Below are 13,721 nucleotides of genomic sequence, written 5' to 3' on the forward strand. Positions count from 1 at the left end.
AGCGAGAGTAGGAAAAAGGATTTATTCCTGAAGGAGATGGACACCAAACACAATCGATACGATTGTGTTCTGGCAGCATGATTAACAACGAACATAACGATTTGCATGAGATTGGACTGGGGGTGTTCACGGTGTTGGAGGGGGCTTAAAGCCTTCGGTTTTCGCAAATTTGGAGTTTCTTCGTTTCAGTGGCGGCGGAAGGATCCAAAGGATTGGATCCCGAAGTCGTCTTCATTGCATAAGGCGTTCCTCGATACCCTCGCTCAAAGGCGTCTAGAAGTTTCAGTTTTTGGTGTATTCACCCTAGCCTATTAGTCAACATTAGGATATCAAAATACTACCTAGTTGCCTAAACTCTAACGATCATCATTATGTCTTTTCCGGTTCTTATAACGTGAGAATGAATTACTTGGCGGAAACCAAGGATGCGGCTGGCTTGATATGATGACAGGATTCATTATTCCGCTATTCTAAAATCAGGGGTGCTCGTTGATCAGCACTTTAAAAAGTCATGAAGCGTTACCATGCATTAGCTTCTCCGGGAAATGAAGACTCAGCCGCAGCAATACCCAATAACCGTGAGCCATTGATTCTAAACATATCCCACATCCCTATCTAACTCATCGTGATGTCGAACCGCTCAACTCCTTAGCCAGCTCCCTTAACTTATACTTCTGAATCTTACCACTCGCAGTCTTCGGAAACTCGTCAATCCAAAATACATACTTCGGAACCAGGTGACCCGAAAGCTGTCCCCTTACCCAATCCTTCGCGTCATCCTTTGAAAGCACTGCCTTTTTATCCCTGACTCCACTGCCGGATCCTCCCGTTGCCACCCCTGCCTCTATATCCCCACTTGTCCCCGATCCCGCCCCACCATCGACCGTCTTTATCCCGGCATGGGGCGCAACAAAGGCCCCGACAATCTCTCCATACCTTTCATCCGGAACACCCACAACACTCGCCTCACGAATAAGCGGGTGTCGCATAAGCACGACTTCGACCTCAAGTGGATGAATATTCTCACCCGCCCTAATAATTAAATCCTTAATCCGTCCCGTAACCTCCACAAACCCCAGCTCATCCATTCTCGCCTCATCCCCAGTATACATCCACCTAACCCCCCCATCCTCAACCAACAAATCCTCCGCCGTACGCTCGGCATCATTAAAATACCCCTCCATAAGCAAGTACCCAGAAACCGCCAACTCGCCTCTCTCCCCTCTTGGCAGAATCTTACTCCTATCACCACTTTCCACAACTTTAACCTTCGTATGCGGCATAGCCCTCCCTATACTCCCAGCCCTCTTCTCCGGCGGATCCCCGGGGGCCGTCATACAACTAACAGGACTAGTCTCCGTCATCCCGTAACAAATAACCAAATCCTGCAACCCCAATCTGCTATTCAACTTCTTCATCAACGGTTCCGGCACCGAACTCCCAGCCGCAATTCCCTTCCTCAAATTTCCCAATCCCTGGCCCTTGCCACTGGGTAAAGTGGAGGCAAATTGGGGATTGGAGAGAAGTTCTAGTTCCGCGGCGAACATAGTGGGGACACCGTATAATCCACTGGCGCCCTGCTCGGCGGCCATGTGGAGCGCGGCTGCGGGGTCGAAGGCTGGGGATGGGAAGAGTAGGGCTGCGCCTGTTGTTGCTGTTGCTTGGAGGCCGAGGACGATGCCGAAGCAGTGGAATAGTGGGGGTGGACAGACTATGCGGTCGCTTGGGTCAAGACCCATGCGCTTCGCGATTAGGTATCCATTATTGAGGATGCTGGTGTGGCTTAGCATGGCTGCTTTTGGGAGTGAAGTTGTGCCGGATGTGAATTGGATATTGATAATTTCGTCCGCGGAGAGGGGTGTGTCGGGGACTATTGAGCGCGAGGATGAGGTGGAGAGGGTGAGGGTGGGTGGGAGGAGTGTGGAGAAGGGTATTAGTGCGCGGAGGTTCTCGAGGGGTGGGAAGCCGGATTGTGGGTGTGAAGGCGTGTTGTCTATGACTACAATAGACTTGAGCGATGGAACCGTCGGTGATGCGACCTTACTGGTGGTAAGATCTGGGACGAGTGCCTTAAGGAGATCGAAATTACTGCGACCACGGCAGGGTTTATAAGCTAAGTCTGTAACGGCCCCTATGATGAGAACTTCCACCTCGAGGCGGGAGAGCGCATTGCTTAGTTGAAGAGAGTTAAACGTCGGGTTTAGCGGTACTAGGATGGCGCCTAGTTTGAAGAGTGCGTATGCCGTGACGACATGCTCGTCGACATTACCCAGACTAACGGCGACTCGGTCTCCTTTCTTCACGCCTAGAGACCGGAGGGAGTGTGCGAGGCTGTTGGACTGAGCGTCGAGGGCCTCGTATGTTAGGGTAGTTGTTTCGGGCTTTATAGTAATTGATGAGGTTGTATCCATGGGTGTGGGGGACCGAAACAACACGGCTGGCTGGTCGCCATATTGCGATACTATGAGTGAGAAGTGCTCTGGTATCGTGTGAGGGAGCAATGGTGGCTAATAATTATTAATATAATTTGATTACCGAAGCATAATATTTGAATAAATAATGAAGTTGTAGAATTGTGAAACGAATTTAGTTTTCGTATATGTATATGAACCCTAAGACCCCGAAGCAGAATATCGCTGTTGCTGGGATCTTTTCCCTTGCAGAAGAGATGGCGTAGCACTCAGATCGTTCTATGCAGACACCCCTGGCTAAACGAAAATAACTCACCTCTCGAGGACCCTCAAAATAGCTTAAATTGGATGTCGCGATTCCTCTTCGCTGTACCGAATAGTTCCATGCCGAGTGTCGTGTGACTCTGGAAGCCATTCGGCTTTGAGCCAACCTGCGATGTAAGAAACATCGGGGAACCTGACGGCTTCCACGTAGGATATCAAGCGCCAATGGCCGAAATGACAATTCCATCGTGGGGATTTAACTCAGGACTCGATTCAAGTTAGATACGTATTTCCTAAGCCTTGTTCGGTCGAATATGCTTCAACTTACAGCATAAGGGAGCACTGCTTATTTAATGTCAATTAGAATGGATAATGACGCAGCCGACAACACCTACGTTCCCACTCCCAGGGATCAATTCTTTAACATCTAAAGAATTGAATGTTCGGTGTGAGACTATCCGCGGTATATGTACGAAATGGGATTGTTTACAGACATCGATCTCCACAGGTATACGCCGATCTAAAGCAAGCTAAATCGTGGGGAGTGGGGTTACGCCATGGTAGACAATAAGGGGGGGAAGCGGGGGAACATACCTAGGTACCTAACTATTGGAATTCGTCGGTACGGTGATCGGTCTATCTGAACGGGACGGAAATACCATGGATTTGTTTCTTTCCACGGCACACCATTGTAGGGGGAACCATGCACATTAAAGAGGCTTGCAGAAAATTAAGTTAATCGAAGGGCGAATAGCCTATCCTCATTGATGGCCGTGGGCCAAGTTCTGTAAAAGCAAAAGCTCAGTAATCAAATGACCACCTCAACGCCGATGTCCATGCATGTCGGGTATATACAACTAATCCTTCCCTGGCTTTGGCGACATCCCGAACACATTTTTCCTTTTTTTGTCGCGCCAAACACAGCCTTGTGTATTCTATACCTCTTATGTGCCCCTATAGTGTCCGCACCGGGCGCCGATAACTGTTCTCGAAAACAAAACGATAGGGGACCGGGTACAAGAAGGCGAAATGGTAGGGGTAGGAATTCGCATTTTCCACACTGTGCCCACAATTTGTTGAGTTTTCCTAAGGTAGGCTGAACGGGTGACTTTTGACGATTTTCGCACAAAATCCTAACGAAAGACTGGCACATGTTATATCATGCGAGACGGGTCGTTACTTCGTAATAATAGTACAAACCCTTTCATACTATTGTCGGGTTTGAGATATCAGACTGGGGAGCCGACATTTTCCAACGGCTGATTGAAACAGGTTTTGGAATTGAAGAGTGGCTCTCCGTAGGGCGATGAGGCAGCGGCGGTGTCCCGAACATAATCTAGGGTAATTAAGATGCAATTAGGCTTCTAGTTTTCGCCAATGTGTCGTTCGCTTTCGGGTTTCCAGGTGCCTAAGAAAATTAGCAAAAAGACAGCAACAGTGACAAAGCAGAAATCATACCTTCAAAATCGTGCTTAACAAAGGCCATTGGGTCGTCATAATCACCTGCTCCCATCTGCTGGACACCGGGCGAGAAGCTAGTAATTGGAAGCACTACAACATCGCCGACCTTTTTCGGTTTCACTATTCCCGTGAAGTTTAGGTACGAGATGTTGCCTTGGCTATGAGCCGTGTCGAAATACCGTGCATCATTAAAGTAGTCGAAAATAGTGTCTGTCCAGACAGCGGGACCGGTAAACTCTACGACACTCTTGCTCTTTGACACGAACGGACCTCCTTCGCGCTTACGTTTTAGTGTCTCTCGAGTAATTCGCGAAACAATGTCGCGTAGTACAGGATGGCCTGGTTTTGCCTGGATGGTCCATTGACAGAATTGGATGCGTCGGCTGTACCAATCCTCCCAGTCGGGTCGATCGGGATCTGCCTCAATACCGATAACCAATCCGATGCTTTCTTTAGGCACGGAATCTGGTATCCAATCCAAAGCACTTCTGATTGCAAACGTGTCTATATCGGAGTAAATTCCACCACGAGCGAGTAAGATCAGGTAGCGGAAGAAATCGGCCTTTAGAACGGGTTCGGGTAGGGCGTTGTACGCTTCGAGAACTTCGGGAATGGGGGCGTAGAGCAACTTTAGTAGATGGACGGCGACTTGGTCAGTAATAACTTCGTGAACGAATCCGGGGTGTTGCATAGTCCACGACGCTTCTTCGTCTCGGAAGTTGAATTCTCCACTCGCCGGTGTATATTTCCATGTCTGCCAAATGTAGGCAGGGAACTTGGTCTCGACATCGTAAGGATATTGATATGCTAGCTTGTCGTACAGGGACATCTTTGTCATGTCCTGAATGGCCTTTTGAGCAGGGACAGCTGGTTCTTTCGCAGCCGAGTCCGCTTCCTTAGTATAGGAGGTCGTGGATGGGTCATGTTTCGCTCCGGTATGTTCACTACTTGCATCTGCTGGCTTCGGGGGAGGCTTGCGAAATGGTTCGGGTTCGCTAGCGTTCGTATGCGACCGTCTAAGGAGTATGAATGCTGTTAGGAGGAAAGCTGCGAAAATAATAGCTCTCTTAAAAGAGAGCATCTTGCGGTTGGCCATCTTAGCTCGTTTCAGGGGGAATATCGCGTGCGACGGGAGGTGCGGTAAGACTACAAGAGCCCGTGAAGAAGATCAATTGAACTTCAAAGGCCAGGCATGCGGGAAATCTCGGATAAGCAATTGATAGGTGTTGGAGATGTCAGAGGAAAACCCCGAGGGCGGGATAAGGAAAAGGACGTGTGTAATTAATTAGGCCGTCCCATGAGTTTCCCAATATTGTTTGTTAGTTATCGATTGAGTAGGGGATTAAAAAACGTGGCTCGAGGCCAACAACAACTTTCGAAGCTTTCGAAAGTTTGTAAAAATTAGAAAACAGATTAGGTTAGGTAGTTGTAGGCAAGGAAATCACGGTTCCTGGCTCTGCTTGTGATTAAAGTCTTGGCTTATTCGGGGTTTCAAGGGTTACGTACTCCGTAACTTACGCTTGACTGCGCTGAATTTACCCCCCCCCCCCCCCCCCCCCTTTTATAGACTCGTCACTTTCTTGGCTTTAGCCCCGACAGTGCGGGATTGGTGTAGATATCTAGGTATCTAATCCGTCATCCTAGCAAATGCATATCTACACCCCATTTTATCCTTAGCTTCGTGGCCCGTTACGACTTTATGTGGCTTAGCGGTTTCATCATCCACATTTCTCAGCCCTCTCTCAATTGGATTCAACGTGACTTTATCCTCTAGATGTAACTCACTTTTCATATTCATATTAATGAATTTTCATCTACCGACTTTCATGATCCTATAATGACTGATTCACTAACAAGCGATACATATCAAACATTGGATTCCTACGTGAGTCGAACTCGATTGCTTATCCTCTTTGTCATTCAATTAGGAAGGTCTTCTGAAAAACCATTACTAGTAATTCATAGTAATCGAATAACATCCTTTGAAAGGCATGACTAAGTCTAAGTTAGTAACGAGATGACGAATGAAGATTTCGCAATGTCGTACCAAAAAATAGGACCGAATTTCAACATTGTCCTCTATAATTATGGTAACATCTAATCGTCGTTATCAGTCACTGAAGGCCACGTATGGAATACCTAGGTAGATGTACACGTACAGGCGTGAGGGGTAAATATTGAAATGGGACATCCATGAATATTTGTGGCTTCGTTGCACAAGTGTATTTCCTATCAAAATACTAAGCCGGTTTGTCTTTGCGCGGGACGGGAACTGACATCATTTGTCTCATTAGAAAAAGAAAGGTTGGCGTTGGTAATACTTGATACCTGACGAGATTGTAAGGGGGGATATATTTAATGAATACCTACGCTCCCCTCCATAAAATGAACATGAGGCTAACATTACGCTCTAGAAACAATAGTATTAGGTGTGCGTGATTCACATCAATACTTTTCTCATACGATAAGTGAGCGGAACAAGTAGCGTTGGTATACCATTGTTGTGGTGTAACATGAAGTTGTTACTTGCCTAGCTTGTTACCGCAGTTTGTGTTACATGGCAAGTAAGCACAATCGTTTTAACACAGTCCTTCGTGTAATAAGTCAAGTTAACAGAGAAATATCTTAAATTCTTTCAGATCTGGAATAACAGCAATTACATAGGTATTCGTACATCGTACAGCGCCACGCTGAGTATATGATGTTGGTACAAGAAGGAATAGGTATCGCCTCCACCGTCGAGCATTGATTTTTAGATCGTGAGATTCGTAGCCAATATTATGTTTAGCGATTTTAATAACAAAAGAAACACATAAGTTGGTTACTTAAATCGGAATGATTTCATAGCATTACTTAAGTAACATTTGTGTATTGAAAGTTTAGACGTCGTGGCCTGCATTGCTATTAGCATCGATGTCGTTATGTAAAGGTGACACTTATGGGAGACACTTACGTCCGAGTTGCTTGCCACGCTTCGAGACCTCCCGAGCGTGGTACTGCTTGATCTTGGCACGACGAGCTTCCTCGGCAGCTTCAAGTTCTAGACGCTTGACTTCAGCCCGGGCTTCACGGACACGCATGCGAGCTCCCTCGAGAGCCCTGTCGGCATCACGTTCCGCTGACTCGGCTTGCATGACACGCTCACGGGCCTGGACAATAGATGGGTCGATGTCCGGGTTCGAGGAGTTGCCATGCCCAAAGGTACGCTGCAACACGCTGCGGTGACGCGATGGTGAGGTTCCGTCTATTGTTCCACACGTTAGTATTTTTATTGGTTGCGTTAGCGGAGGGTTTGATAGACCATACCTGAGCGATGAGAACTGTTTGTTGTACTCGTGCGGGTACTGACTGGAGGTGAGGGAGAGCGGTGACGGGAGCCGAAGAGACCGTGTGATTGCTTCTTCTCGGGGACAGGCTCCTCGACAACTTCCTCTTCAGGTCGGCGGCTGGAAAACAGAGGCATTTTGAGGACGTTATTAATTCGAGTATAAGTCTTTTATGATTTGTTATTCGGTATTTAGGAGGCCGATGATTAATTGCTTGATGTGAAGGATGCAAAGTTTTAGAATATACAGTAAGGGTAAGAGAAATCTGAGAATCCAACGGCGGAGTTGTCCTCTATTTCTACATTTCGAAATACTGTGTATATCATCTCGATGAGCGTGACGCAAACCTGTTTCTACAATCCGTCGATGGTGATGTATAAGATAGCAGATCCCTAGTATGACGTACGAAGGTGAGGTGGGTAACCAATCAATTGGCATGTTTAAGAGAATGAGCCAATCATTCAAAGGCTGTGACGAAAGTGGACCTATGAAGGACCCTTGAAATCTTTAGAAAATGCAGGGACCAGCTTAGTCACGCTAAGGGAAACTCTAGTGTATGGGGTACGTACCTATCCTACCCAGGTTTTCTCTAAATGCCATCATACCTGTCCGCCTGTACCTTTCTTTCCTAGTCTTTTCTCCAAATTCTCCGACAAAACGTCAAGTTCCATGGAAACCCTGATCACCTTCCCGCATCCGCATGGAACATGAGAGAATTCACCCGATATGGAATATGAAGCATGGATACCTTACCCAGATATCTAAAACCTATACCCACAAACGTTCCAATCCGATGGGCTCGATACAACCTGATTGATCAAATACAGCCTTGGCAAACACCAAAGATTTACCTCATCATGCATGCAGGACCCTTCCAATGTTATCTCGATTGCGTTGCTTATTGCAGGGCTTAAGATGAACCGGAACTTGGACACTATGTACAAATTGTGTCCCTTGCATCTTTAGTATATTATTGAAATCCGGATTTCTCAATTACTTATCGACAATCAATCTGGCGACACCTAGGTAGCAACGACGAGTGCGATGCCGTGTGGGAATATACTGAATTTTCTTGGCTGAATCGAAAACGCCAAACTCCGAAGTCCGATGCGAGCAATTTGCCTCCGTTCCCAGCCCTTTCCTAACCCTTGAACATTCATTCTTCTGCATTTTAATGCTGTGATTTCGTCAACTTATTCTATATACGCTACACGAAGGCAATCTTTAGTTGAGAACTAATTAAGAGAAGTATAAGGAAACTTACTCATATATGATTTCAAGGCCTTTCCAGAGGCAACTTCCGACCCACATGCCAGCATTCAACTTATTCGCGTATCGTTCGTCGGAGGTTTTCATAGTGATGAATACCCTGAATCGGCAGGATCTGGGGTCCACTCCCGATCTTCCAGGGTCTTGAAGCGCCTTCACTAACTCCGGTTGTCCAATCATATTTCCTCGTATCTTGCACTCAATGCTGTCACCTAGGTTAACCTCTATCCGCGATCAAGGATGACCAACTTACTATGCTGGTACTTCATCTCCAGTTTGTAGTCGATGAGTAGCTTCCACCTGGGTTGCTGTCAAATTCTCTTGAACAACATCTTGGCTCTCTTGTCCCCCGTTCTGCATGGCGTCAGCTTGTCGCGCAACCATGGTTCAGGGACTGATGGATAACCCACGACAACTAAACCATATCCAAAACGTCCTGACCAAGTACCTTCGGAAAGCGTAGATAACTTCTTGAAACTATCTCCAACAGCTACGGAAGCACTTTGAGAATTCAAAAGAACTTTCATTCGGAAATCAAAATCCAACTGCGGAGTTGGGATGGGGATATGCGGGTAAGGAAATCGGGCCATAGCCTCGTCGGCTTTCTTCGTGGATTCACTTGCGACTCTGTCAGATACAATAGCAACAAATGGCCATTTTTGTAATTACCTTGGCGGCTTTAGGCCAGCACGCTGAGGTGCTGGTGCATTCTCCGACCATTTTTTCTCTACTGATTCCCATCCGCTGTGCCTCCTCTCTGAAGCCACTTTCATCGACGCAACCTTCATCCAGTCATCTGTCACCAGAATGGTCGTGTCCCAGTCCGAGGCTTCGCCCAGGCCGGCCATCTGCGGCGATAATTGTGCGGAGTGTCCTAATTTGGGTTGTTGGTATACATTACTTGGGATCGCCATCACTACCCAGGAGCCCATTGGAGATCAACTCGGAAAGAATTCAAATGCGAAAATAACAATTAACTGCCCGAGGAGCGGACAATGAGAAACGATTTAAAACGATATAACCTACCTACTTACACCTTCCTATTTTTCCCTTCGATTTTTTTTTTCTCGGTCCCGCGCTCGGTGACATGAGAAAATCCGATTAATGAACATGAAATACATCGATCTTAGCTGGTGAATTGGTGCGATTATTATTCAGTGTTACGAGTCGGATGAAAGTCAAGCCGCGAAGGTGTAGTAATTACGCCGAATCTAGATCCTCCGAAGGGAGACAAATGGCTACGACGGGATAAGCGCCCGGCGAATGTAGCCTACTTCCAACATAGTATTTGTACGAGTTGAATTGCATCCACGGCGATTCGGATTGTCATCGAATCACCGCTGCTTATGCGGAAGATCGCCATTCTATTACGGAGCGGCACTACCATGGCCGATCACCTCCGTGGAAGTAGACGGAAATGAGGAGGACACTGTAACCTCCAAGGTTATATTCAAACGGGTTGCTGCAACTAAGAGCGCCATGCTTGGCTACATGCTCATTCTTGAACATGATTAATGGAGTTTAGTTTATGGCCCCCTCTTTACTTTACTTCTTAAGTCCGATCCTAAAGCCCGATAGCTGCCGTTTCACTAATAAGACGGACGAACATCACTGAGCGTTTCCCTCTAATGACTGATATGCATTCAATTATCATTAGGTACTGCTAGATAAATCATTTACTCGCCGAAACCCCTCTTTCAAGACGTGGTAATCTGCTGACGGGTTAAGATGCGCTAATCTCAAACCTCCCCTCACAAGCATTCCATGACATAACCTACTCCGCTACGCCGTTTCTATGTTTCCGAGCTCCGGCCGTTAGATATATCCCACCTCGCTTGCTGGCTGGCGGTGTGTACATAGGTGAAGACAACAAAGGACGACGATGCTAATTCATGACCGCATTACCACGTCTTCCGACAGCCGAATATATTGCTTTGTAGTGGGATGACTATGGTAATCGACCGGTATGAGCGTTTGATCCTTTGGGAGGTCGACGAATACCCTGGGGTGGCGCTCCCGGCTGTCTCGCTCGTTCCCTTTTATCCTGTTCACTAGGTTGGCTTGGGCGCGGCTTGGGAGGTTTGTGTCCCTTGCCCTTATTGTCGTTGGGGGTCTTAGGTGGGGCCATCATGAAAACCCGACACGATATCGTTGATGATGCTTCTTGGTGTTGTATGACGCTAAAAACTAGGAAATGCTTGCTGCGAATTCAACTCTTGGTTTCGAACACAGCTATATTAAGAAGCTGAAGGTAATAGGAAATTACATGATGTGAATGATGGTAAGTAAATTAATATTACACTACTGACACTAGAGTCGAGACTATCTTACGTACATTATCACCTTGCGGCCTATTACTATTACAATATTAGACATTATTACTCGTCCTTTTATTCCAATATTTCGAAATCATTGCGCTCGTTGATCGTGACTCACTCTCGCATCAATATCCCCTTGATTCTCCGCCGTTACCCAAGGCCTAAGATCACCGCCAATCTCCATCCACACGAGCGAGAGCTGATGCTCACACCAACTGTATAACCACATAATATCCTTCAACTTCTCCACGAACGTGTCCCTGTCGAAGATCCCTCTCATCCGACAATAATTCTTCAGTGCGTTGATGAAGAACTCGTGGTGGTCGTTGAGCAGTAGTGCCGTCTCGCCTAGCGCAACCGGGATTCGAACACAAGATCCTACGAACAACGCCCAGAGGAGGATGTTGGCATGTAGCTCGTCTCTCTGTGGCGACTTCGAAGTGTTGACGTGCGATATCTCCGATGTTGAGACGTATGGGTTTCCAGTGGTACTTGGCCCCGCACTACCCCTACTAACTTGTGTTCCAGGGCCCTCGTAAGTCTTCGGTGGTGACATAATATCGAGAGCCAAGACGGGGTCGAAAAGAGATGACATAAGCGCTTCTGTCAACGCGCGATGTCTTTGAGCCGACGGAGGCTGGCCTCGGATGGCAAGGTGTAAGAACAAATGAGCAGCATAGATGAGCACGTCTGATAAATCGGTCGCCGAGTGAACGTGCGGATCACCACCCCCTTCAATCGATGGCAGTAATGGAACAGAGCCTGCTCTTTTCCAAGACTGGCGCGATCGGGAGTACTCTTCCAGCTGACACAGCCGCCACTCGACCATATAAATGGAATCGCTGACTTGGATTCGCTGTCCGTACGTGTCTTCGAGGCTTGCGTAATCGAAGTTGTTGATGCACTCGGTGATCGAGTATATAAGCTCGAAGAGCTCGACTGCTTCGCGGTTCGAGACAGTAAGGTCCTTATAACCGAGAGGTTCCATGTTTGCCAACATCGAGCGACTTGTGAACCGATCATGTAGGGCGAGGGACGATGCGAGTTGCGGTATAAAGGGGAAGACCACCGGCTTATGCGCGGCGGTGGCGTAGGAATAGTCGGCCCTATGACGGTTGATTAGTTGGTAACGAATATATTAACGGTGTTTTACTAACCATGAGATTGATCGTTGAAGGATAGTGCTATGCTGAAAACCCTCAACGATGCCGCCTCGAAGATCGACCATCCTTTTTAAGCCACTCATATGCGCCGCAGCGGCCGCCAGCGAACCGATAAAAGCCTGCAAAACGTCAGTATCGCGAGTTACTAGCTTCCGCCATTCCAACTCACCTCGATATTAACAAGTAGAGCAACAGCGACGACAAGACCATCCGAGATAGGCTTGCTATCATCCTTGCCTTCTAGGTTCAGCCTCTCGTTGATACTCTTAACGGCCTGAAATCGGTGGAAGTCGATCGTGCTCGTATCAGCCCACCTCGCCAGCGAGTTGTGCATGGCCGCTATCATAGCAATGAATGCATGTGTAGCAGCTTTATCAAGTTGAAGCTGTCGTTTATGTTAACATTGGGTCACGCGATCAATTTGAATAGTCACTCACAGCTTGAACCCAGGTCCCTTCCGGATTCATCGCGAATGCGTTAGCGAGGAAACCGCTATAATCTGCCCTTAGTCAAAAACCTGCTATTCCTAAAATGGTCGGTCTGGCTCACATGTATTCAAGTATGTTGGCGCACCCGTGCGATCGAACCACTTCTCTACGGCGTTTTCCTGCGGCGATAAGCACACAGCCATGCAGTATTTCATAAGGGTCTCCGTCAACGGGGTCTTCTCAATGTGTAGCAGTGTGAAATTCGGAAGTTCCATAGCGACGCTTACAGCAAGCCAGTTGGTTTTCTTTAGCTTCCTATCGTGTCGAGAAACGACTTCCTGCTTGCCGTCGGACGAACCCGCGGGCTTGAGCCTGAACTTAGACGTGTGCTCTTTTTGCGATTTTGCCTTTTTCGAAGGCTGTTGCTCTGCTGGCTGGTTTGACTCCTTGGGCAGCTTTTGCCGTCGCGCGTGGGACCGCACTTTGCGCCGTGTTTCCTCATCGCGTGCCACGGTATTGATAGAGGTGATGAATTGGAACCCTGTGTTCGCGGTTGGCCCCATTTTGTAGTAGGTAAGATATAATAGTGACTTTGAAGTTATTTAGATATAGCCGACTTCTCTTAAATTAATTAGGCTAGATGGCGATGGAATTACTAGAAGACTTGTAAATATCATATCCTATAAGATATATGCTATTGGGGTAGCCTTACATAACAGCATGCTCAGGTGGCAAATATCGATGAAATTGGGTATCCGAGAAAGAACAAATGAGAAATACAGTCGATGTGAGTGATACGAAATGAGTCGTGTGAGCTCTGGACCATCTAGAAGCAACTTATCACCATCATCTTATATGAATTTAAGAACGAAAAAAAATTGTGCTATGATATATATGAGAACAAAATTCCGCTCCGCCCCTTGCCCACTTGACCCAATAACTATCAACAACCTTGTTGCAACCGAGACTGCAAACAGTAAGCTCCAACGAAAATCGTAGCGCCGGGGGACGGATCATGGAACCCCTGAAGCTACTGTAATTTTCCGTTCTTCCCCAGCTTAGCATGCAAGCGCACCACCAT

General features: G+C 47.2%; 4 protein-coding genes across 4 annotated transcripts; all 4 read right to left on the bottom strand.

Annotated features, from left to right (window-relative positions):
- Positions 1–375: 375 nt before the first annotated feature.
- Positions 376–3,375, bottom strand: F4822DRAFT_112848 (acetyl-CoA synthetase-like protein). The gene is made up of 4 exons (XM_051452487.1): positions 3,270–3,375; positions 3,004–3,017; positions 2,728–2,942; positions 376–2,507 (listed from the first exon to the last, which is right to left on the bottom strand). Exons 3-4 carry the CDS (start codon positions 2,920–2,922, stop codon positions 621–623), a joined length of 2,082 nt encoding a protein of 693 aa, XP_051317783.1. The 5' UTR covers positions 2,923–2,942; positions 3,004–3,017; positions 3,270–3,375; the 3' UTR covers positions 376–620.
- A 558-nt stretch (positions 3,376–3,933) lies between these two features.
- F4822DRAFT_112846 (glycosyltransferase family 32 protein) lies at positions 3,934–5,656 on the bottom strand. The gene is made up of 2 exons (XM_051452486.1): positions 4,134–5,656; positions 3,934–4,083 (listed from the first exon to the last, which is right to left on the bottom strand). The coding sequence occupies exons 1-2, from the start codon at positions 5,230–5,232 to the stop codon at positions 4,040–4,042; spliced, it is 1,143 nt and encodes a 380-aa protein (XP_051317784.1). The 5' UTR covers positions 5,233–5,656; the 3' UTR covers positions 3,934–4,039.
- A 2,857-nt stretch (positions 5,657–8,513) lies between these two features.
- On the bottom strand, positions 8,514–10,171 carry F4822DRAFT_112995 (uncharacterized protein). Its single transcript, XM_051452489.1, has 5 exons — positions 9,401–10,171; positions 9,142–9,349; positions 8,985–9,085; positions 8,727–8,936; positions 8,514–8,669 (listed from the first exon to the last, which is right to left on the bottom strand). The coding sequence occupies exons 1-5, from the start codon at positions 9,661–9,663 to the stop codon at positions 8,651–8,653; spliced, it is 801 nt and encodes a 266-aa protein (XP_051317785.1). The 5' UTR covers positions 9,664–10,171; the 3' UTR covers positions 8,514–8,650.
- An 830-nt stretch (positions 10,172–11,001) lies between these two features.
- Positions 11,002–13,293, bottom strand: F4822DRAFT_113111 (uncharacterized protein). Its single transcript, XM_051452490.1, has 5 exons — positions 12,762–13,293; positions 12,650–12,711; positions 12,382–12,597; positions 12,207–12,331; positions 11,002–12,155 (listed from the first exon to the last, which is right to left on the bottom strand). Exons 1-5 carry the CDS (start codon positions 13,201–13,203, stop codon positions 11,141–11,143), a joined length of 1,860 nt encoding a protein of 619 aa, XP_051317786.1. The 5' UTR covers positions 13,204–13,293; the 3' UTR covers positions 11,002–11,140.
- Between the last annotated feature and the right edge of the window lie 428 nt (positions 13,294–13,721).

This window comes from Hypoxylon trugodes (genome assembly GCF_022578975.1).
Source record: "Hypoxylon trugodes strain CBS 135444 unplaced genomic scaffold F4822scaffold_2, whole genome shotgun sequence".
NCBI lineage: Eukaryota > Fungi > Ascomycota > Sordariomycetes > Xylariales > Hypoxylaceae > Hypoxylon > Hypoxylon trugodes.